This window comes from Manis pentadactyla, chromosome 7 (genome assembly GCF_030020395.1).
Source record: "Manis pentadactyla isolate mManPen7 chromosome 7, mManPen7.hap1, whole genome shotgun sequence".
Lineage (NCBI taxonomy): Eukaryota > Metazoa > Chordata > Mammalia > Pholidota > Manidae > Manis > Manis pentadactyla.
The window spans coordinates 40,153,954-40,174,395 of NC_080025.1; the positions used below are offsets into that span (position 1 = coordinate 40,153,954).

Below are 20,442 nucleotides of genomic sequence, written 5' to 3' on the forward strand. Positions count from 1 at the left end.
CCAGATGTGGCCTCAAGTGACTTCCTTTGGCTGTAAGCCTCCAAAAGTTCCTCTGGCCAGTTTTACCCATCTGGAGAATGGGTACAATGCCAACCTCACCAAGAAGTTATGAAGATTCCAGTGAAATCACCCAAATATATCTGTCAAAAATCAGCGAATGGCACTGAAGATTTTTGCATTTTACTGTATGTAAATTTCACCTAAAAAGAGAAAAGAACTGTGTGCAAATATTGAACTCTGGTCAATAAATGCACATGGGGTGATGTGTTTAGAGAGAAAGCACACTGATGCGTGCAACTTACTTTGGCATTCATCAGAAAAAGGTGAATGGACAGACGGATAGAGAGACCAATGGATGGAAGTACGATATAGAGGTATGTGATGCAGTACTTGTAAGCTATAGGTGGAAGGTAAATGGGTGCTGTAAAATACTTTACATTTTTGTGTTCGTTTGAAAATTTTTCTAATGAACTATAGAAGAAATATTCGGTGAAAGCATTTGTAAATGTATTAGCACAGTCATTAATTCAAAGTACAATTTTTAATGGCTGAATTGCCAATTGGGTACCTTGCTTGGGCAAAGTGGATTACAATCCCAAATATACTAACTGCCATTAATTGCTGTGTCAGAATCTGAATTGGGAACATTTACTTAAAAATTATTAACATTTTAAAATTAATAACTCCATCTCACTTAAATCTTAAACCAATCATGCGAGGGATGAGCCTTTTAATCTGAGTTTTACGTTAGAGGAATTCAAATCCGAAAGGAGACACAAGATGGAACTCAGGGAGGAGTTCCAGTAGGAGCAGGTTTCCAAATTAAGCACCGGCGGATCACTTCCACTCTGCGGACACCCTTGCGACTCCGTTTAGTTGCAGTTTAGCAGCCCCAAACCGCCCAATTCCTTTGGCGGGGAAAAGCGTCTGCCCGACTCCCTGCCCCGGGCCCCACCCTCACCCGGGCCGCGCCCCTCGGTCCCAGGAGTGGGGGGCCTCCAAACCCGCTGCAGCCAATCAGCGCCCTCGGCCAGCCCCCCACCTTCTCAAAGCCTCACCCCTGCCCTTAATCCCTGTAGGTTCCGCCAACTCCGCTCAGAGCGGCGCGGCGCGCGCAGCAGGTTCCCTTTGGGCTGATAGCCGTCATCTTCTGGGATCCCGGACCGCCGCCTTCCGCATCCAGGGGCCTGGATTTCCCCTCCCGGCCCCAGGGAACTGGCTCCCCATTTCCCGGATCTGCGCCTCCCGGGCCCCAGACTCGGGCTCCCGAGCCCTTGGTTTCCAGGACCCAGGCAACCTAGGTCGCCGCCTTCCAGATCCAGGGGTCCCAGGTCCGCGCCACCAGTACCTCTTGAAGATCGCCGCCGTGGGGGCTGCTTCTTCAGCAGTCAACGACCCCAGGTTCCAGCCTGAGAAAGTCCTGTGTGCCTGACGCCCAAGTGAACCCAGGAGTTCCCACGTCACCGCTTTGGGGCACCGGACACAGTCTGGAAGATCAGAGCCCCAGCGCCCAGCCTAGCAGTCCCCGACACTCCAGCTCCCAAGAGCCAAGGAACTTAGGCGCTGCGAACTCACCACTCCAAGGAACCCTCCCGAGTTCCCGCCTCCAGGCTCTGTTACTCGGCTCAGTTCTGAGGAACGTGTACGTCCTGGGAAGGACCCCCAGGAAGCTCCCAGCTTCCGGGCGCTGGGGAGCCCCGAGGCATCCGTCATGATGGCCGATCCACCTAAGGGAGACCCCAAGGGGCTCGCGGCGGCGGAGCCCACCGCTAACGATGTCCCGGAGTTGGTCCCCACAGAGGACCCGGGCGCAGCGGGAGGTGGCTGCTGCGGTTCCCGCGACCAGGTGAGCCGCTGCCGTCGCGCCAACCTGCTGGTGCTGCTGACCGTGACGGCTGCGGTGGCGGGCGTGGCGCTGGGGCTAGGGGTGTCGTGGGCCGGTGGCGCAGTAGCGCTGGGCCCCGCGGGCCTGGAGGCCTTCGCCTTCCCGGGCGAGCTGCTGCTGCGCCTGCTAATGATGATCATCTTGCCGCTGGTGGTGTGCAGCCTGATCAGCGGCGCCGCCAACGTGGACCCGAGCGCGCTCGGCCGCCTGGGCGCCTGGACGCTGCTCTTTTTCCTGGTCACCACACTGCTAGCGTCCGCGCTCGGGGTGGGCTTGGCTCTGGCCTTGCAGCCAGGCGTCGCCTTCGCCGCCAGCAGCTCATTCGGAGCCACGGACGCCGTGGAAGGGGACTCCAGAGAGGAGGTGCTCTATTCGTTCCTGGATCTTGTGAGGTCAGACCCCGCCCGCCCGGTGGAGGGGAGACGGGGCTGCTTCAGCCACATTAGGGATGGCGGGAGGGACCGCGTGAACGGGGGGTGTGGGGGGGCGCTTTGGGCCCTCCAGAGAAAGGTCATCCCAAGGGCCTCAGAAGGACACGACGGCACGGATGGTGGGGGAAGCTCCGGCCCTCTGTGGGGTCAGGGCACAGAGGGTGAGGGCAGATTGGGGAAGGGAGGCTTGTAAAGGTGCAGCCTGGGGCTGTAAGGGCCATGAGAGTGATAGGCAACAGTCCTGGAGGGGGGGAGGATGAGGAGTGCTCAGAAGGGTCGGGAGCATAGACGAGGGTCTCTCCTGAGCGGGTTGGAACCCTGGGAGGAACCTGGAAGGGGATCTTTGGGCAGCGAAGGCTCCAGGATGGGGCTTCTGGTTGAAGATCTGAGTCTAGGGTCAGAGGGCTTGGGGCCCCTGAGTAAGGAGTCCCTGGAGGATCTGAGGACACCCGAGTGACCCTCCCCAGGTGCTCTTCCAGCCCCAGAGCTCCCCGCACCGTGGGCTACCTGGACATGCCCAGGCTGCCTTCTCAGCCTCCCTTCCACACCCGCTGCAGCTGGGCCCTGGTGGCTTCCCCTGTATTTGCTCCTGGAGAGTCCTTGCCCCCTCCACCGACTTTCCTTCCTGTTGTCCCCCTCTGTCTGGGCTCCCCACAACAAGGCTGCCCAGAAGGGGGCCAATCAGAAAGTGGCAGATACTTTTCCTTCTGACCTCTGCTTCCCCACCCAAGAAAGTACCCTCCCCACCCAGCCTCCCTGTTTTTAGGAGGACAGACTGCTGGGCCCACCCACATGGCCTGGCCTTTGGGGCCTGCTGATTCAGTGGCTCCAGGTTGGTTGGGGACTTCCTGGAAGTGGGGGAAGCAAGTGACGAGTCACGGGACTGGGTTCCCCCAGCACCTTGGGGCATCTGTGGAGGCTGAGATGAGAGACTTGGGCAGGCTTGTTGTTCAGAAGTTGCCACAGGCTCGGGGTGGGGTGGGAGGAGCACGTCCTGGCTGCAGGAGATTAGCTGGGCCCTGGCCAGGCCCTGGCTAGCCTGGGTGGGTACAGGCCAACCTGCAGACAGGCACACCCACCTGAAGGCTGTTTGTGTGTGGGCTTCCCCCGTGTGCCAAAATAGATGTAATTCATACTTGGCCAGCCACTCAGACTTAGCTGGAACATCTCAGAGCCACAAAACTTTATAACCAACTAACACACAGCTGGACACAGGCCCACAGACACTCAGCCACAACTGCGGCATCTCACACTGACACATGGTCTTAAACCAGCTGCCACACACACACCATGTACTGACTTCCCTTTACACAAACAGCCACGCAGTGATGCCACTATGTCAATACATTGAGCACTGCCTGAGCACACGTTCGAGAGTACATACACACACAAACACATCTGCGTGGCCACGTAGCAACACTGTCCCACATAGCTGAACACTGACCCATACTCCCAGCCAGATACCAACACTGTCTGCCGACCCACAGCAAGAGCTGTACACCCACGTCATTGGTGAGAGGGAGGATCCTGAGTGGTTAGGACTAGGCAGCCAGTTGGCTGGGTTCAAATCTCCCGCCACCACTTCCTACCCAGGTACGATTCTCCAAGGCTCCCGGGTTCACCTGGATCCCTGCAAAACCAGGACAATAGTGCAAATCCCAAAGGGCTGCTTGAGGATTACATGAGTAGATTGATGAAAAGCACTCACTACAGCTACTGTAAATGCGTTTTGCTGTTATTTCTGTCTCAGTGTGAGATCCAGAAGGCCAGTGTGTGGCTCCGTCACACACTTACTGGGGTTTAATGAATGCTGTTACACACCGAGTCACACTCAGACATGGTCACACACTGGTGGCCACGGAAGCACAGATGCACATTTGTCACACAAACAGCCCCTTATTGTCTTCTTTCACTGCCTCTTTCTAGCACACCCAGATTTTCCCCCACAGCCTCCCACCCACAGCCAGTCCCCAGGGCCAGCACTTTTCTCAGCCCTCCCAGCCCTCCGGAGGAAGAGGCTGAAGCAAAATGACCAGGGTCTTAGGTTTGCCTTATGGGCTGGAGCTGAGGCCCCTGGTGACCCTGCCCATCCTGTGCTACGCAGCCAGCATTCCTCACTACCAATCCACGATCCCTCCAGGCTGGACCACCAGCCTACTGGGGTCCTAGGAGGCCAGCTCAGACTCCCCACACTTTGCATGACTGAACCTAGCTCCAGCATAGGTGGGGGCCATATTTGGATGGAAATGGGACCTCCCCTACCCCCAAAGGCCAAGCCAGCCCCCAGATACTCCCTGACCTTCCCCTTTGGTACTAATAACTACCTCCATGTCTATCTCTGCAGAAATGTCTTCCCCTCCAACCTGGTGTCTGCAGCCTTCCGCTCAGTGAGTCTGAGGGATATCCCGAGGGGTGGGTGGTAGGCCGGGAGAAAGACAGCCAGATGCAGCACGGTGGTGCCTGGAAAGGCACACATGCCCACATATTCACAGGCCACACTGCAGGGTTCTTGGGTGGCTCTGAAACCCACCCATGCTCCTCATTGAGAAACGACAATATGAGTTCTGAGCCATCCTGGGTTCTAATCCTAGCTGTGTGACCCCAGGCAAGTGCCTCTACCTCTGTGGGCCTTGGTTTCTGTCAATGGAAAATGGAGGTATGAAAGTCCTACCTCAGCAGGGTTGCTGGCAGGATGAAGTGAGGTCATGTTTAAGGGACGCTTAGGGCAGCCTTTGAGCATTGCTAGTGTCAACAAGGGGTGGGAGAGTCCCGGTGGCAATTGACACTGACTCCTCCCAACCCCACCTGCAGTATGCTACCACCTATGACGAGAGAGGGGTCGATGGAACCAAGGTGAAGGTGAGAGCGGAAGGAGGGATTGGGGGGGGGGGCGCACCCATTGACCCACTGCTGGGGTTTTTCCATTTTGTGGTGTCACTCTGCCTCTGTTTGCTCTGTGTCTCTAATATTTCGTGTGGAATTTGTTTTAAACTCTCTGTTGCCCCTTCCCCATTTCTGTCTTTTTTGCCTTTCTGGAGTCTGCATTTTGCCTCCTCTTCCCACTCCCCATGGCCTGGCCCTGGTCCATTAGTCTCTTTTCTCCCCATCTTACCCTGGCCTGCTCCCAGGCCTGCCCCTCCTCCCCGACCCTCAGCCTGGCAGCCAGGGTAGTCCTTCCAAAGTAGAAACCTGACCCTGCCTCTCCCTTGCCCCCCAAAGCCCCGGCATGCTCCCTAGTGCCCTCAGGAAAAAGTCCAGCCTGCTCCTCACCACAGTCCATGGGACCCTGCCTTTGCCCAGCCACCTATGCCTGGCTTGTTCCGTTCCAGCCCCACTGGATTTCTCTATGTTCTTTGAAAGCTCAAGTTGCCCTCATTTCTAGGCTGTTACACACTGTTTCCTCTCTCCAGCACCTTCCACCACCCCTATTTACCTGGTTCACCATCCAGATCTTAGCCCCTTCCCAGGGAGCCCTCCCTGATTCTCCTCCCCACCGCCGCCAAGCTGGCATTGTTCTCTCAGCTCCTGTACTCCCCTGGGTTCCCATGCCCACTCTGGGTGATCCCTCATGACTGGTCCATTTGTCTTGCACCTGGACTTGAGCCTTGGGAGGAAGGGTTCCTAGGCGCTGTTGTGTGCTGGGTCCTAGCAGTACCCAGGAGAGACCCTTAGTGACTGTGCAGGCTCAACGAGTGTTGCCGTCCTATCCCCATCTGTTCCTTGCCCAAAGGTGCCTGTTGGAGGCGAGGTGGAAGGTATGAATATTCTAGGCCTGGTGATGTTTGCCATCGTTTTTGGTGTGGCCCTGAAGAAGCTGGGGCCTGAGGGAGAGCTGCTCATCCGGTTCTTCAATGCCTTCAATAAAGCCACCATAGTGCTGGTGTCCTGGATCATGTGGTAAGTGGTGGGTGGGGGCTGGGGTTGTGGGATGAGGCAATCTTCTATCCTCTCCTTGAAGCCAAATGGCCTGCATCAAATCCAGTGTTGACCATTCCCTGGCTCTGTGACTTCCGGCAAGTGGACTACCTTCTCTGTGCTTTAATTTCCTCCTCTATAAAAGGACACTGTTGTAGTCCAAAAGAGCTAAGACCGATGCTAGCACCTTCTGGATCCTACTGGAAGATAACAAAGACAGCCAAACTGTGACCACAGCTTAGCTAAGCATCTCAGTTTCAGAGATGTAAATGTAATCAAATGTTTGCCTTTGGATCGACGGTCTAAAACAGTGCCTACTTTATAGGGTTATCACGAAGAAGAAAGGAGTGACTAAGGTACAGTTGGAGCACTTAGAAAGTGCTTTAACTGCCTGGAACCTGTGAGCATTCACTTCAGGTTAGCTATGATTGTTAGACATGAGTTTTGTTACATCACCTCAGATAATGAGGGAAAAGAAGACATGTGCACACACGTCCAACTTTCCCCCTTTGCCCCTTTCCCCAGTTTCATCTCCACACAGTCTCACACTGATTCTCAGGACCTACGCTAGATCTAGAAGGTCAGAAATCAGGAGAGGGACCTGGGTTGCTGCATTTTAAACAAATCGCACAGCCCCACCCTCCCTGGTTCCAGTGTAGCTAACATCTAAGAAGCTGCTGTGTGGAATGTAGTGCTCCTTGACGAGTAAGAGCACTTACCCAGAGAGGCTGGGTCGCGGAGGCTTGGGTTCCCACTGTGCTGCTGCCTCTTCCTAGCTGTGTGCCCTATGACAAGTTGCTTATCCTGCTGTGACTGTTTCCCATCTGGAAAATGGGGCCTATTGTACTGGGCACAAATGGATTGTAAAGTATAAAGCTCTTGGGGCAGTGACTAACCTATATGGCATGTCCACAGTAAACAATATTTGCTACTATTTATCAAGTACTTTACTTGTACAACTGCTGGACATATCTTATTGGCCAGAACCAAACCTTAGCTGCCCAGGTGGCTGGGAAATGATGCCTTTCTTTTGCTACTAAGGAGAAGTGGGTTGGGAGACAACTGGCCCTGGCAATTGAGCATTCAGGGAGGCAGTCCTGGGAAGCCTCCTGTTTGGGAGGCATGAACACGCCGGGGATCTTATTTCAGGAGATGGTTATAATAATCCCAGCTGAAATTTACAGAGGATGTATTATGTACAAAATGCTTTCAAGTCATTTCAACTGGCATCTCATTCTATCCTTCCAACATTCCTATGAGCTTGGTAGCATTAATGTCCCTGTTTTACAGACCTATAAGATTTTGTTTAATTCAACTATAGCTGCAAGAAGCTAAAATAGGAGCTCCCTCATAGTGTCGTGGTGAAGATTCAGTCACGTTCAAGGGCTTAGCACATCAGTAATGCTTCCGGTCTGAGAGCTGTTATTAAGACATGAGCCACAGCCTTTTCATTTTTCATGATGTGGTGAGATTATTATATTGGTTTAAGTCATACTGGCTACTATAGTAAAGGAAACTCGAAAATGTAAATGGCTCCACACACGGTGGATGTTTCTTTCTCCATCATGTGTTAAGTCCAAATCTGCTTAGTGACCTTCCTCCAAGTGGTGATGAAGGTGTCTTTTATCTCCCTGCTGCCCTATCTTCAAGGCGAGAGAGCCTAGAGGATGGCAGGGGAGGTGTCAACCTCAGCACACATTGCTCTGGGCACCTCCTGACTATGAGGGGGCTGTGGTCTTGCCATGTGCTGGGCGCAGTGCCTGGCCCTGGGTGAGCATGTGGTCAGAAACTGCAATCTGTCTCCTGGGTAATTAGGTATGCCCCTGTGGGCATCTTGTTCCTGGTGGCTGGCACGATCGTGAAGATGCAGGACGTGGGGATGTTCTTCACCATCCTCGGCAAATACATCCTGTGCTGCCTGCTGGGCCATGTCATTCATGGGCTCCTGGTGCTGCCCCTCATCTACTTCGTCTTCACCTGCAAAAATCCCTACCGCTTCCTGTGGGGCTTCAGGACAGCGCTGTTCACTGCCTTCATGACTGCCTCCAGGTGTGGCCTTGGGGTAGGACAGGCCAGGATTTTTAAGCTAAGGGGCCTGATATGAAGAAGATCCCTGAAATTTTGTATCTGGGGACATTGGATCTGCGTACAGGGAGCATACTTTTCCTAAGTTTCTCATAAGGTCCTGCCATCCCCGACCTCCACCCCACCCCCACCCCCGCCACCATAAGGAATTTCTAAGGAAGCCACTGCTGTAGAGATTTCATCCTTCCTCAGAGCCCTCCTCCTCCCTGCCAAGGCCTGGTCCTGGGACGCTAGTGCTCCAGCCTGCGTCCAGCCTCTGGGAGCTCCTTCCACCTTCTCCCCTCGGTATCTCACCTGTCTCTGCTCACCTGTCCCCCCAGAACTCGGTCCTTCCCTGCAGCGACATCCCCAAGGCAAGGGGGGATCTGAGGTGCAGTGGGAAGGGGGTGTGGGCCAGTGAGCTCTCAGGCATCACAGGATTTAGGTATGGATTTTTGAGTGTATTTTGAAGGGCAGCAGTCTATTCTTCCCCAGGGAGCCCAGGACTCAGGCATGCTGGCATCCTTGCATTCTGGGGGAGCCCTATTCTGGCCCTGGAAAGGGAATGCCATGGAGACCTAGGGAGCTGTTTGGGTGGAGGCCTGGGGGTAGTTGGGGACAGGTGTAGGCTGCTGGGCGGAGCCTTGGCTGGGAGCCGAGCCTGCGTTGGGGCGAACAGGGGCGGGGCGGTCGGGGTCACCTCCCGAGATGACTGCAGGGTGGTCCCGTTCCAAGCAGCTCTGCCACGCTGCCCACGATGAAGAAGTGCGTGGAGGAGAGGAATGGCGTCGCCAAGCATATCAGCCACTCTGTCCTGTCCATCGGTTCCACGTTCAACAAGGACGGTGCTGCGCTCTTCCATGGTGTGGCCGCGGTGTTCATTGTACAGCTCAACCACCAGTCCCTGGACTTCGTGAAGATCATCACCATCCTGTGAGTGCGGGGTGACTGCTGCTAGTACCCCCAACGCACCTGACCCCTCCTCTGAGAGTAAACTCAGGCTGAGGGGAGCAGGGCTCGGGTGGCAGCTTCTCCCACTACCAAGGCGTCTCTGTGACCTCCCCACCTCCCCCAGGGTCACCGCCATAACTTCCAGCGTGGGCGCTCCGGGCATTCCTGCTGGAGGTGTCCTCACGGTGGCCATCATTCTCGAGGCCGTCAGTCTCCCAGCTCATGACGTCTCCTTGATCCTGGCTGTGGACTGGCTTCTGTAAGTGCGGGTTTGTGGTTCAATGTGGGTAAGGGGTACCCCTGGGAGAGGAGAGGATCAGGAGGTTCACTGAGCACCTCTGTGCAGAAGAGAGGAAGGAGGTCTAGAGAAAAGGGAATGAGAGCTTGAATATTCCAGTCAGAGGACCGGAAGTGATCTTCGGGATTTTGAGAACCGCAGAAAGGTAACACACACTGTTGATTACTAAAGTGGATCTGTAGGCCAGGCTGCTTGTGTACAGATCCCACTGCCACACTTGCTAGCTATTAGTGACCTTGGGCAAGTACTTAATCTCTGTGTCTCAGTTTCACCAACTGTAAAATGGAAAGACTAGTCTCTCCTTGAGGATTGGATGACATAATACATGCAACTCCATTATAACAGCCCCTCGTCAGTAGTAAATGCTACATTATTGTGAGCTATCATGATTAAGTTTTTAAGCACATACAAGATTATAAAACAATTTGGATCCAAAAGTTAAATATAGAGTTACCATATGTCTCAGCAATATTACTCCTAGGTATATACTTGAGAGAATTTGGAAACGTTCACAAAAACTTGTCCATGAATGTTCATCGCAGCATTATTCAGAATAACAAATAAACAGGTGGGAACCCAAATGTCTGTCAGGTGATGAATGGGTACATAATGTCACATACCCATATGATGGAGTATTATTCAGCAATAAAATGGAATGAAGCTCTGATACATGTACACATTCAAGGATGACCCTTGAAAACACTATGCTAAGTGAAAGAAGGCAGACACATATGACCACATACTGCATGATTCCATTTGTATGACATGTCCGGAGTAGGCAGATCTATAGACAGAAAATAGATCAGTGGTTACCTAGGGCTGGGAGGAGGGGTTATGGTGGGGTGTGGGGGGGGTGTCAGTGCTTAATGGGTTGAGGAGGTTTCTTTCTGGAGTGGTGAAATGATCCTGAAATTAAATAGTGTTGATGGTTGCAAAAGTCTGAATATATTAAGAATCACTAGATTGTACACTTTTAAGGGTGAATTTTATGCTATGTGAATTAAAGCTTCATTTTCTAAAGTGGCATGCACACGCACACATGCACACACATAGTGTTAAAGAGGAAGCAAAGGAAAGATCCTTGGGATTCCAGGGGGGAGAAGAGCCTGAGGTAGACTTTAGGGTTTCAGGCGTAAGAGGAGATGTAGATGGGTCTTCTGGGGCCCCAGGAAGAGAGAGGGATGACTTAGGTTCCAGAAGGAACAAGTCTTGTGCTTTGTTGGCAGAAGGATCATTTGGGGTCCAGGGAGGATGGAGGGACAAGCTTCTGGGTCCAGGAGTAGAACGGGCTTCCATGAAGGGTATGCTGGGGAATTCAAGATACCAGGGAGCAAGGGGTGGGGCTGGGCATGACCAGCCCCCCCCACTCACTTCTCCATCACTCCTACCCCCTCAGAGACCAGTCTCGTACCGTCCTCAATGTGGAAGGTGACGCCTTTGGGGCAGGACTCCTGCAAAGTTATGTGGATCACACAGAGTCCTGGAGCCCGGTGCCCGAGCTGATCGAAGTGAAGACTGAGGGCCCCTGAGTCCACTGCCACTCTCTACTGGGGAGGGAAACCCCCTCCTCAAACTGTGGTGCAGGACCTGGGGGGGTATGCTGACACTTACAAGAGGGAATCCCTCATGTAAACTCTATGAGAAACCTTCCCTACACTGACCAGGGGCACTTTGAACACTGGGATCATGAGGAGGGATGAATAAACAAACTGGGCTCCGGGTCTCTACCCACACACTCCAGGGAGCTGGGGGCTCCAGCCTCCTCCCTGACATCACATCAGAGAGGCCTCATTGCTGGGATGTATGTGTGTGTGTGTGCGTCACCCCAAATCTCCCCAGTCTTCAACTCCTGCCTCCACCCAAGGCTAGAAACAGCAAGATGGAGCAGTAGTGTCCTCTACACCCCATCCTGGGAGCCTGCCTGGCCTACCTGTCTTGGGGCACAGGGCGCAGGGCACCATACGGATTTGAAGGATGTTCAGACCGGTTGCTGGCTCCTTTGCTTGTTCTTTTGATGGCTGTAGCTGGTGTGTGTGTGTGTGTGTATGTGTGTGTGTGTGTGTGTATTCTGTGACTCTCTCCATATACTTCCCACTCTGTCCCCAGGTCGTCTTTTCCCTTCAGTGTTTTTAAGAGAAACACTGCCTGGAACTCTGGGGACTCCGGAAGAGCAGGATAAGTACTACTGTTACTCGAGAGGACATTTTTTTAATGATATCATTAATATACAATTACATGAGCAACATTGTGGTTACTAGATATCCCCCATTATCAAGTCCCCACCACATCCCCATTACAGTCACTGTCCATCAGTGTAGTAAGATGATACAGTCACTTCTTGTGTTTTCTGTGCTATACTGCCTTCCCTGTGCCCCCCTACATTATGTGTGCTTATCACAATGCCCCTCAATCCCCTTCTCCCTCCCTCTCCACCCACCCTCCCCAGTTCCTTTCCCTTTGATAACTGTTAGTCTCTTCTTGAGTTCTGTGAGTCTGCTGCTGTTTTGTTCCTACAGCTTTTGCTTTGTTGTTATCCTCTACAGATGAGTGAAATCATTTGTTTCTTGTCTTTCTCCACCTGGCTTATTTCACTGAGCATAATACCCTCTAGCTCCATCCATGTTGTTGCAAATTGTAGGATTTGTTTTTTTCTTATGGCTGAATAATATTCCATTTTGTGTATCTTTTTTTAATTATTTATTTTTATTTTGGTATCATTAATATACACTCATATGAGCAGCATTGTGATTACTAGATTCCCCCCATTATCAAGTCCCCACCGCATCTCCATTACAGTCACTGTCCATCTGCATAGTAAGATACTATAGAGTCACTACTTGTGTTCTCTGTGATATACTGCCTTCCCCGTGAACCACCACCCCTAATGTTGTGTGTGCTAATTGTAATGCCCCTTATTCCCTTTATCCCTCCTTTCCCACCCACACTCCCCAGTCCCTTTCCCTTTGGTAACTGTTAGTCCATTCTTGGGTTCTGTGAGCCTGCTGCTGTTTTGTTCCTTGAGTTTTTCCTTTGTTCTGATACTCCACAGATGAGTAAAATCATTCAGTACTTGTCTTTCTCTGCCTGGCTTATTTCACTGAGCATAATTCCCTCTAGCTCTATTCATTTTGTTGCAAATTGCAGGATTTGTTTTCTTCTTTTGGCTGAATGATATTCCATTGTGTATATGTACCACATCTTCTTTATCCATTCATCTACTGATGGAAACTTAGGTTGCTTCAATTTCTTGTCTATTGTAAATAGTGCTGCGATAAACATAGTGGTCTTTCTGAATCTGGGATCCTGCATTTTTAGGGTAAATTCCTAGGAGAGATATTCTTGGGTCAAAGGGTATTTCTATTTTAGTTTTTGAGGAACCTCCATACTGCTTTCCATAATGGTTGAAATAATTTACATTCCCATCAGCAGTGTAGGAGGGTTTCCCTTTCTAAACATCCTTGCCAGCATTTGTTGTTTGTCTTTTGGTTGTTGGCCATCCCAACTGGTGTGAGGTGATATCGCACTGTGGTTTTAATTTACATTTCTGTGATGACTAGTGATGTGGAGCATTTTTTCATGTGCATGTTGGCCACCTGAATTTCCTCTTTGGAGAAGTGTCTGTTCAGATCCTCTGCCCATTTTTTAATCATATTATTTGCTTTTTGGTTGCTGAGGCATGTGAGCTCTTTATATATTTTGGCTGTCAACCCCTTATCGGATATGTCATTCATTTATGAATATATTATCCTATACTGTAGGACTTTTTTTGTTCTACTGATGGTGTCCTTTGCTGTATAGAAGTTTTGTAGTTTGATGTAGTCCCACTTGTTCATCTTTGCTTTTGTTACCCTTGTCTGGGGAGATATGCTCATGAAAAAGTCGTTCATGTTTATATTCAACAGAGTTTTGCCTATGTTTTCTTCTAAGAGTTTAGTGGTTTCATGACTTACATTCAGGTCTTTGATCCATTTTGAGTTTACTTTTGTGTATGGAGTTAGACAATAATCCAGTTTCATTCTCTTACACGTAGCTGTCCAGTTTTTCCAACACTAGCTGTTAAAAAGGCTATCACTTCCCCATTGTATATATCCATGGCTCCTTTATCGTATATTAGTTGAACATATATGCTTGGGCAGAGGACATTTTTGAGTAATAAAATTGTCAAGCATATCTCATCAGATGTTTTTAAGAATTTGACTAAAAGCACTAGCCACACAGGAAAAACAAAACCCAAACATGGTAAGTTGGACTACATTGAAATAAACTATCTGTTCATCAAAAAACACCATTGTAAACAACAGGGAGATAGCACTCCCACCTATCAGAATGGCAAAAACAAAAAACAAAACAAAACAAAACAAAAACAATACCAAATGCTGCTGAGGATGTGGAGCAATTGGACAGCCCACACGTGGCTGGGGTGAATGCAAAGTAATTCGATCACTTTGGAAAATCACTGGGCAGTTGCTTATCAAGTTAAAATGTACATGTGCCCTACAGCTCAGTAGTTTCACTGCTGGGTATTTGCCCAAGAGAAATGAAATGCTGCTCATAAAAATACTGATATATTAATATGTATAGCTGATCTCTCCACAATTGCCAACATTTGGAAATGAGTCAGTTGTATAAACTGGCAAAGTCATAAGTATGATGGAAACAACTCAGCAAAAATCGAGTATTAATGTACAACTTAGATGCATCTCTCAGATAATATTTTGAGTGAAAGAAGCTGGAAATAGTACATACTGTACATTTCCATTTATATGAAGATATTGAACAGGTTAAACTGTCCATGGGGAGAGCAATTGGAACAGTGGTGATCTAGGAGGGCAACTTACTGAGTGGGAGAGGACACAAGGCAGCCTTCAGTGATACAGCAAATGTTCAATATCTTGATATGGGTTCTGCTTACACAGATGTATATATTCAGTAGAATGACACCGTACAGTTAAAAGGTGTGCATTTTATCCTATGTATATCATCTTCCATTTAAGAATTTTGCACAGCTCATGGTGGGAATTCATTTTCCACTATAATCACCTATGTGGGAATGCAAGACTCCATTGGTAGCTGAACTGTGACTTCCAAATCATCCCCAAAAATGACGTGCTTTTTTAAATCCAGAATTTGCTATTTGAATTAAAAAACTGCTCTGCAACTGCTGAACTCCTATAGATATCCAGGATATGGATGATACCAAGTGCAGCTCACCTGTCCGAGCAGGATCCTGTCTTGCGCACTGCTGCAGCGTGTCACACGCTACTGATACTATGGCCCCCAACCTCGGTCCCTAAGTAGACTTCTGCTAGGTGCCTAGAGGCAGCACCAATTTGGGTTCCATTATCGATGGTACCTTCAGTATCTTTAGCATCATTTTTCAGTTTATTTAGTTACATCTCATGATAATTGCAGTGCAGAAGGAAAATATAATTCATATCTGGTTCTGGGCAGAATCGTGTATTGCACACAGCATAACCACTAATGAGTTTGTTAAGTGTTGAATAACAGTCACTGAGATTTCCAATGCTTTCTAGTATGCCAAACTCCTTTGTGGGTTGTTATGTAAGTTTTTAAGATTGTTTTAATGATGCATGGGGAAATCAGTTGGGGTTTTGGGTGGAACTGTGAAGGCATCATTTTCCCTGCTCAAGATAGTTACTATTTAATGCTTTGTTGGAAGTGCATTGGATTTAGAATTTGAGGGATGCGTATTTAAAAAGGTGCATACCTGCAGATGTAATATATTGCATATACAATCTGTATACACAATATGTGTCCATACATAAACACTGTAACTGGGCTAAATTCCACCAAACAGTACCTACCCACTTTTTTCTCTGCCATTTAAAAAATTTTTTGGGCACATGCCATTGATTTGCCTAAAATGCTGATCTCCGTTATACAGAAAGATTGGAACCATCCCAGCCTTCCCAGGGTGGACTGGGGCTTCAGTGGCTCCCAGACCTGGCCTCCACTAGGATGTGATCACTCCGTGAGAGAGCCACGTTTGTCCTGTTCACTGCCTTATGCCCAGCACAGCATGGGGCTCACCCTCTGGTGACAATGGCTATGTCTTACCCAAAGGCCACTGGTGAAGGTTACATAAGAACAGAAGGAAAAGCACCTGACAGCCACTCTGGGGCGGGGCTCCCACCTCTCCCTCCCTTCCTCCATTGATCCACCCACTCCTATTACTGGGACACCTTCTTGCTCTTTTGAAGGAACCTGACTTGGGAGGGAGGCTCAGGCTGTTCTTGATTTGGGCTTGGTCCTGAGTTCTGGACTCAGAATAACAGTATGGGGGGCAGGCAGTCACAGACTAATGACTCAGCTTCGTCCCTTGTAGAGAATGATTAATCTAGGCTTGTTGAACTGCCCTCCCAGTCTGCTTTCTTTGGGGAGCGGGGATCAACCTTATTGAGGTATAATTTGATACAATAAACTGCATTCATTAAAGTCAACAATTGGAGGAGTTTTGACAGATGCATATGCTCATGAAAAACCAAAACTTAGATACACAATATTCCCACCATCATCAAATTTCTTCCTGCTCCTTTGCGGTCTGTCCCACCCTCCACCACAGGACCAGGCAACCACTGAGCTGCTTTTGGTCACTAAGGATCAGTTTGATTTCTTCTAGAATTTCACATTAGTGGAATCATACAGTATGTAGCTTTTTGCATTCTGTTTCTTGTACATGCATGATGCTTTTGAGATCTAGTCATGTTTTTGCATGTATCAGTAGTTCATTCCTTTTTTATTTTTTTAAATCACCACAGAGCATTCCATTGTCTGGATGCACCATTTGTTTACTCACTCACTTGTTAACAGACATGGGTGGGTTCCAGTTTGGGGCCGTTGTGTATAACGTGTGTTGTATGTAGATCTTTGAGAGGCATTTACTTTTCATAGCAAATGTTTTGTAATGCGCAGGGAGATGAGGCATACACAAAGTATTTACTACTTGGTCAGGCTATCAGTCACCCCAACCGCATCTGGGACATGGGTCCCCTTCCCTCCCGCTGTGCCCATTGTGAACACCTTTTTCTCTGGGTGTGAAGAGGTCCAGGGTGTCCCCAGGAAGGTAATAATAGGGGGCTCGTGGCAGTGACATTGACCAGCAGAACAGTAATCAATAATGTTTTCATGTTTTCCCCATCAGCATGGCCATACCAGTGCCCTGGGCTGGCTTGAAGGCTGGCTCTGGGAAAGTCCTCTTGGCTCTCCTGAAATGAACTACATGGACAATATGACCTGCACATGATTTTAAAAACAGTCTCTACATGGCTCTAACTGTAATAAAAAGGAGAAATAAAAGGATAGTCATTTATAATATGCATTTCAATATATGAATGTGTGGGGCCACCTCCCAGAACCCAAGGAGGTAGCCAGATATTTATTCCTGTAATGCGTGCAGTTCTCATCATGGCTGGAAACATGGGGTATCAGTGTCTAATTACCACAGGCCATGTGAAACGTGATTTTCCAAGATTGTTGACAGTCTTTGGCCAAGTTTTAAACAAAACACATATAAGCTACCCTTATTTAACGTGGTAGTGGCACTTCTTGGAAAATTCAGAACCTATTAAAACCTTACAAAGAGGACGTTGCATGAGGAGAAAATTAGTTCCTGAGTTCAGATAATTCTTAACCTGATTTTTCCAAATAACGTTAAAACTTAAGCTAGTATGCACTGGTAGGGATGTGCTGGTTAAAATACTGGAGTACTTCAGTTCTGGCTGGTTAATAGTACAAAAGTAAGTGAGCAAACAGTAAAATTCAAAAATACATGTTCTGATATAAACTCATTTTTCAAGTTAATTGGTGCAACGGGTTTTCTGTCATCTCATTACTTAGTTCGTAATAAAGATATTAAATATACAAAACTATGAGATAGTACTGTAAGGGCTAGAAAAGTTTTTAATGTAACTGCTGTTAGCTGAGGGGCAGCAAAGAGTGGAGAAAACATCAAAACACTATGTTAAGAGAATTCTTCATCTACTGATAACTCAAGTCACCTGATGGTCTCAGTCTAATGGACAATTGCTAGAACCATTTGATGTGGTTCCCTAATCAAATCACCTCTAAGGCTTGGTTATATTATAAACATGCATATGTTTATAGGAAATACGCAGGTATGTCAATCAAAAAATCACACCAACAATTTCTAAAAACAAAATCCTTACAATAACTTCTGAATGATTCGTGCTTCAACTTATGTTCTTGGCAAACAATTTAAAGAACTATGTATATATAGGTAGATGGTTTTGATTATTTAGAGAAGAAAAATGTTTTAAATTTTCGTTCATATATTTATATATTAATTTATATCACTGTGCCAGTTGCCAAGTATTTTGAGTATCACCCATGTGTCATAAAAGTCCAATGGCACATTTAAAACTGTGTGTGACAAGGAACAATACTTCATTGTGTGGAGATGCCCTGCATATTATAAGATATCTCCACCTCTAGGCCATGCCTTCCAAGAGCCAAAACCCCCACCCGATCACAGGGATAACCCAGATCATCCCCATTACGTCCCTATAAGGCTCCATGAGAACCCAACAGTCTCTCTGCCAGCCATTTGCAGGTTTAGTGGGTAAAAACAGAGGCTGAGTTATAAGAAGTCAGGCTTTGGAAGTCTGAGCCTCAGGAGCCTGGGCCAAATTTGCATCTTATCTTGTCTTGCCCCCTCCTCCAAGGGCTTTACACTTCTGCAGTATATCAGCAATCCCTCTGCCCAACCTAGAGGCTGAAAGAGGCAGTGACTTGCCTAAGATCACAAAGAAGGTTAAGTGGCCAAGACAGGAACCAAACCCAGTCTTGACTCCACTCCAGTGCCTCACAGCACCCCCGTGGGGTAAGCACTCATTACCTTCATTTCCAGGTGTAAAACAAGTTGCAGAGAGGCAGTGAGGACAGCCCAGGTTCACAGTGGTAGGAAGCAGCAGTACTGGGGTTTGAATCCAGGTCACCCCACTTCTGAACCTGTGGTCTCAAAAGCCAGGTGCACATTCCTGGGAGGTATGTGGGACAAGTGACTGGAATAATGAGAAGTAAACAAAACATATATTTTTACTTTTAGATTGGAATAATTTAAGCCTTATTACTAACATACAGAATGATAGTGGTACCTGTATATAACTTATAAATAAATACACACATTGGGGGTACACGGCCGAACAGTATTTACTCTTAAGTGCATGATTACCAAAGGAAGGCAGCCATCGCTTTCCCCGCTGAGTGGTGGGGCTTCCCAGAAGTCCCTCTACAAACCATTGTAGAGAGGGGCACAGAGGGCAACTTCCGTGTGGGCTCCTAGTCTGACAGGCTGGGTTCAACTTCCCGCTCTGCCACTTCTTAAGATGTCTGACCTTGGGCAAGTAACATTACCATTGTGGTCACAGTTTCCTCATCTGTAAAATTGGAACAATAGCAGCTCTCATCTCGGAGGACTGAGGCAAGGGATAGATCAGTTCATCTGTGTGAAACACTGAGAACGATGACATACAGTAAGTGCTCAGAAAATGTGAGCTCTGATTATTGTTTAACCCACCTAGCAAGTAGGCTAACGGGTGCGGAGAACTAAAATAACGAGGTAACACAGTTAACACGGAGTGGTTCTTAACCACAGCTGCACCTCAGAGATCTGAGCCTGTTTCCTGATCCCCAAGATGGGGTTAAAAGCAGCATGCGCCTCACAGGGCTCTCCCAGGAGGAGGTCGCGTTCTGGAAGAAGCAGAGATAGGCATCCTGTCCGACTGGCCAGGCAGTGGGGATTGGAGAGAAGACCAAAGGCTGGAGATGCAAGAGCTATGGAGCAGAGGCTCTGGCCCCACAGCAGGACAATGGCGCCCTCTAGTGGAAGAAAGAACCCCAGTGAGCAAGTGTCCAGAGGGCTCTTCGTGTGCTGGACACTGATAGCACTCCCTGAATTCTTGAGGAAACAGAGGCACAGAGAAACAGGACACTTGCTCAAAGCCAACAAACTAAGTGGTAGAGTTGGAGTTTGACTTGCTGCAGTCCAGCCCCAGAACCTATACTTTCTTCCTCTCTTTCCAAAACTGTCCATGCCCTAGAGCCCAGCTTCTTGGAAACCTTGGACAGGGCACTTCTTTGATGTGCAGGACGGTGCTGGGCCCTACAGGGCGGCTTGGCATCCCTGGCCTGTCCACCAAATTCCAGCAGCACCAAGAAAAATGACAGCTCCTGGTGCCCGAATGTCCCCTCAACCCTAGGCACAGGTGCTGAAGCTTCAGACACTTCCTGTCAATCTCAGGAGTGCAGGATTGGGGTACTCAGGGTTCTTGATGACCCCCGGGCCGAACCTGAGCTCTAGGGAGCAGCGGTAGTTGCTAGGCACGTGGGCCATGCAGCTGGCAAAGGGCAGCAGCACGAGAGGCTGCAGGAAGTGTTAAGGAATCTCGACATCCTGCCAGTGGTCCAGCCACATGTCCTCGGTCATGATCCCATTGCGGGGGTAGAAGGGACACAAGTCCACATGCAGGTCATTGCTCTTGCTGTACTGCACACTGAAGTCACTCTCTACAGCCTTCTCCCACACAAAGCTGCACTCGTCCAACACTGAGCCCACCTTGGTGCCCTGCAGCTGCTCGCAGTTGCCCATGTCCTCCAGGTAGATGCCCAGGTCCATGTTGTAGTCCCAGGGAATGATGTCCCTGCGGTGGGCGTACCCAGCAGTGAGCTGCCCTCCAGCTAGTAGCACACGCTGGATGCCTCCAGAATGCCCAACAAGTAGTGTGCAGTCTCACACAGTGTGCACAGGCAGCAAAGGGCATCCAACGCTCCTCATAGAGGTAGGCCAGCGTGTTACCCACCACGGTCCCAAAGCTACAGGGAGCCTCCTTGCTGCAACTGAACTACTTGAGCCCTGTGCT

General features: G+C 49.1%; 2 protein-coding genes across 2 annotated transcripts in view; one reads left to right on the forward strand and one right to left on the reverse strand.

The window, feature by feature from the left end:
• LANCL2 (LanC like glutathione S-transferase 2) overlaps positions 1-20,442 on the reverse strand; it is a 240,610-nt gene that overhangs the window by 199,453 nt on the left and 20,715 nt on the right. The gene's annotated exons all lie outside the window — the stretch shown is intronic.
• LOC118924996 (neutral amino acid transporter B(0)-like) lies at positions 384-11,187 on the forward strand. Its single transcript, XM_057505306.1, has 8 exons — positions 384-2,277; positions 4,661-4,703; positions 5,128-5,175; positions 6,047-6,213; positions 8,047-8,280; positions 9,034-9,228; positions 9,371-9,505; positions 10,941-11,187. The coding sequence occupies exons 1-8, from the start codon at positions 1,712-1,714 to the stop codon at positions 11,071-11,073; spliced, it is 1,521 nt and encodes a 506-aa protein (XP_057361289.1). The 5' UTR covers positions 384-1,711; the 3' UTR covers positions 11,074-11,187.

Excerpts from the sequence above, each read along its gene's own strand:
- LOC118924996 (XM_057505306.1), top strand. The coding sequence starts at position 1,712 with ATGATGGCCGATCCACCTAAGGGAGACCCCAAGGGGCTCGCGGCGGCG. Across the intron at positions 6,214-8,046 it reads CTGGTGTCCTGGATCATGTG|GTATGCCCCTGTGGGCATCT; the intron begins GTAAGTGGTGGG and ends CTGGGTAATTAG. Across the intron at positions 8,281-9,033 it reads GCCTTCATGACTGCCTCCAG|CTCTGCCACGCTGCCCACGA; the intron begins GTGTGGCCTTGG and ends CGTTCCAAGCAG.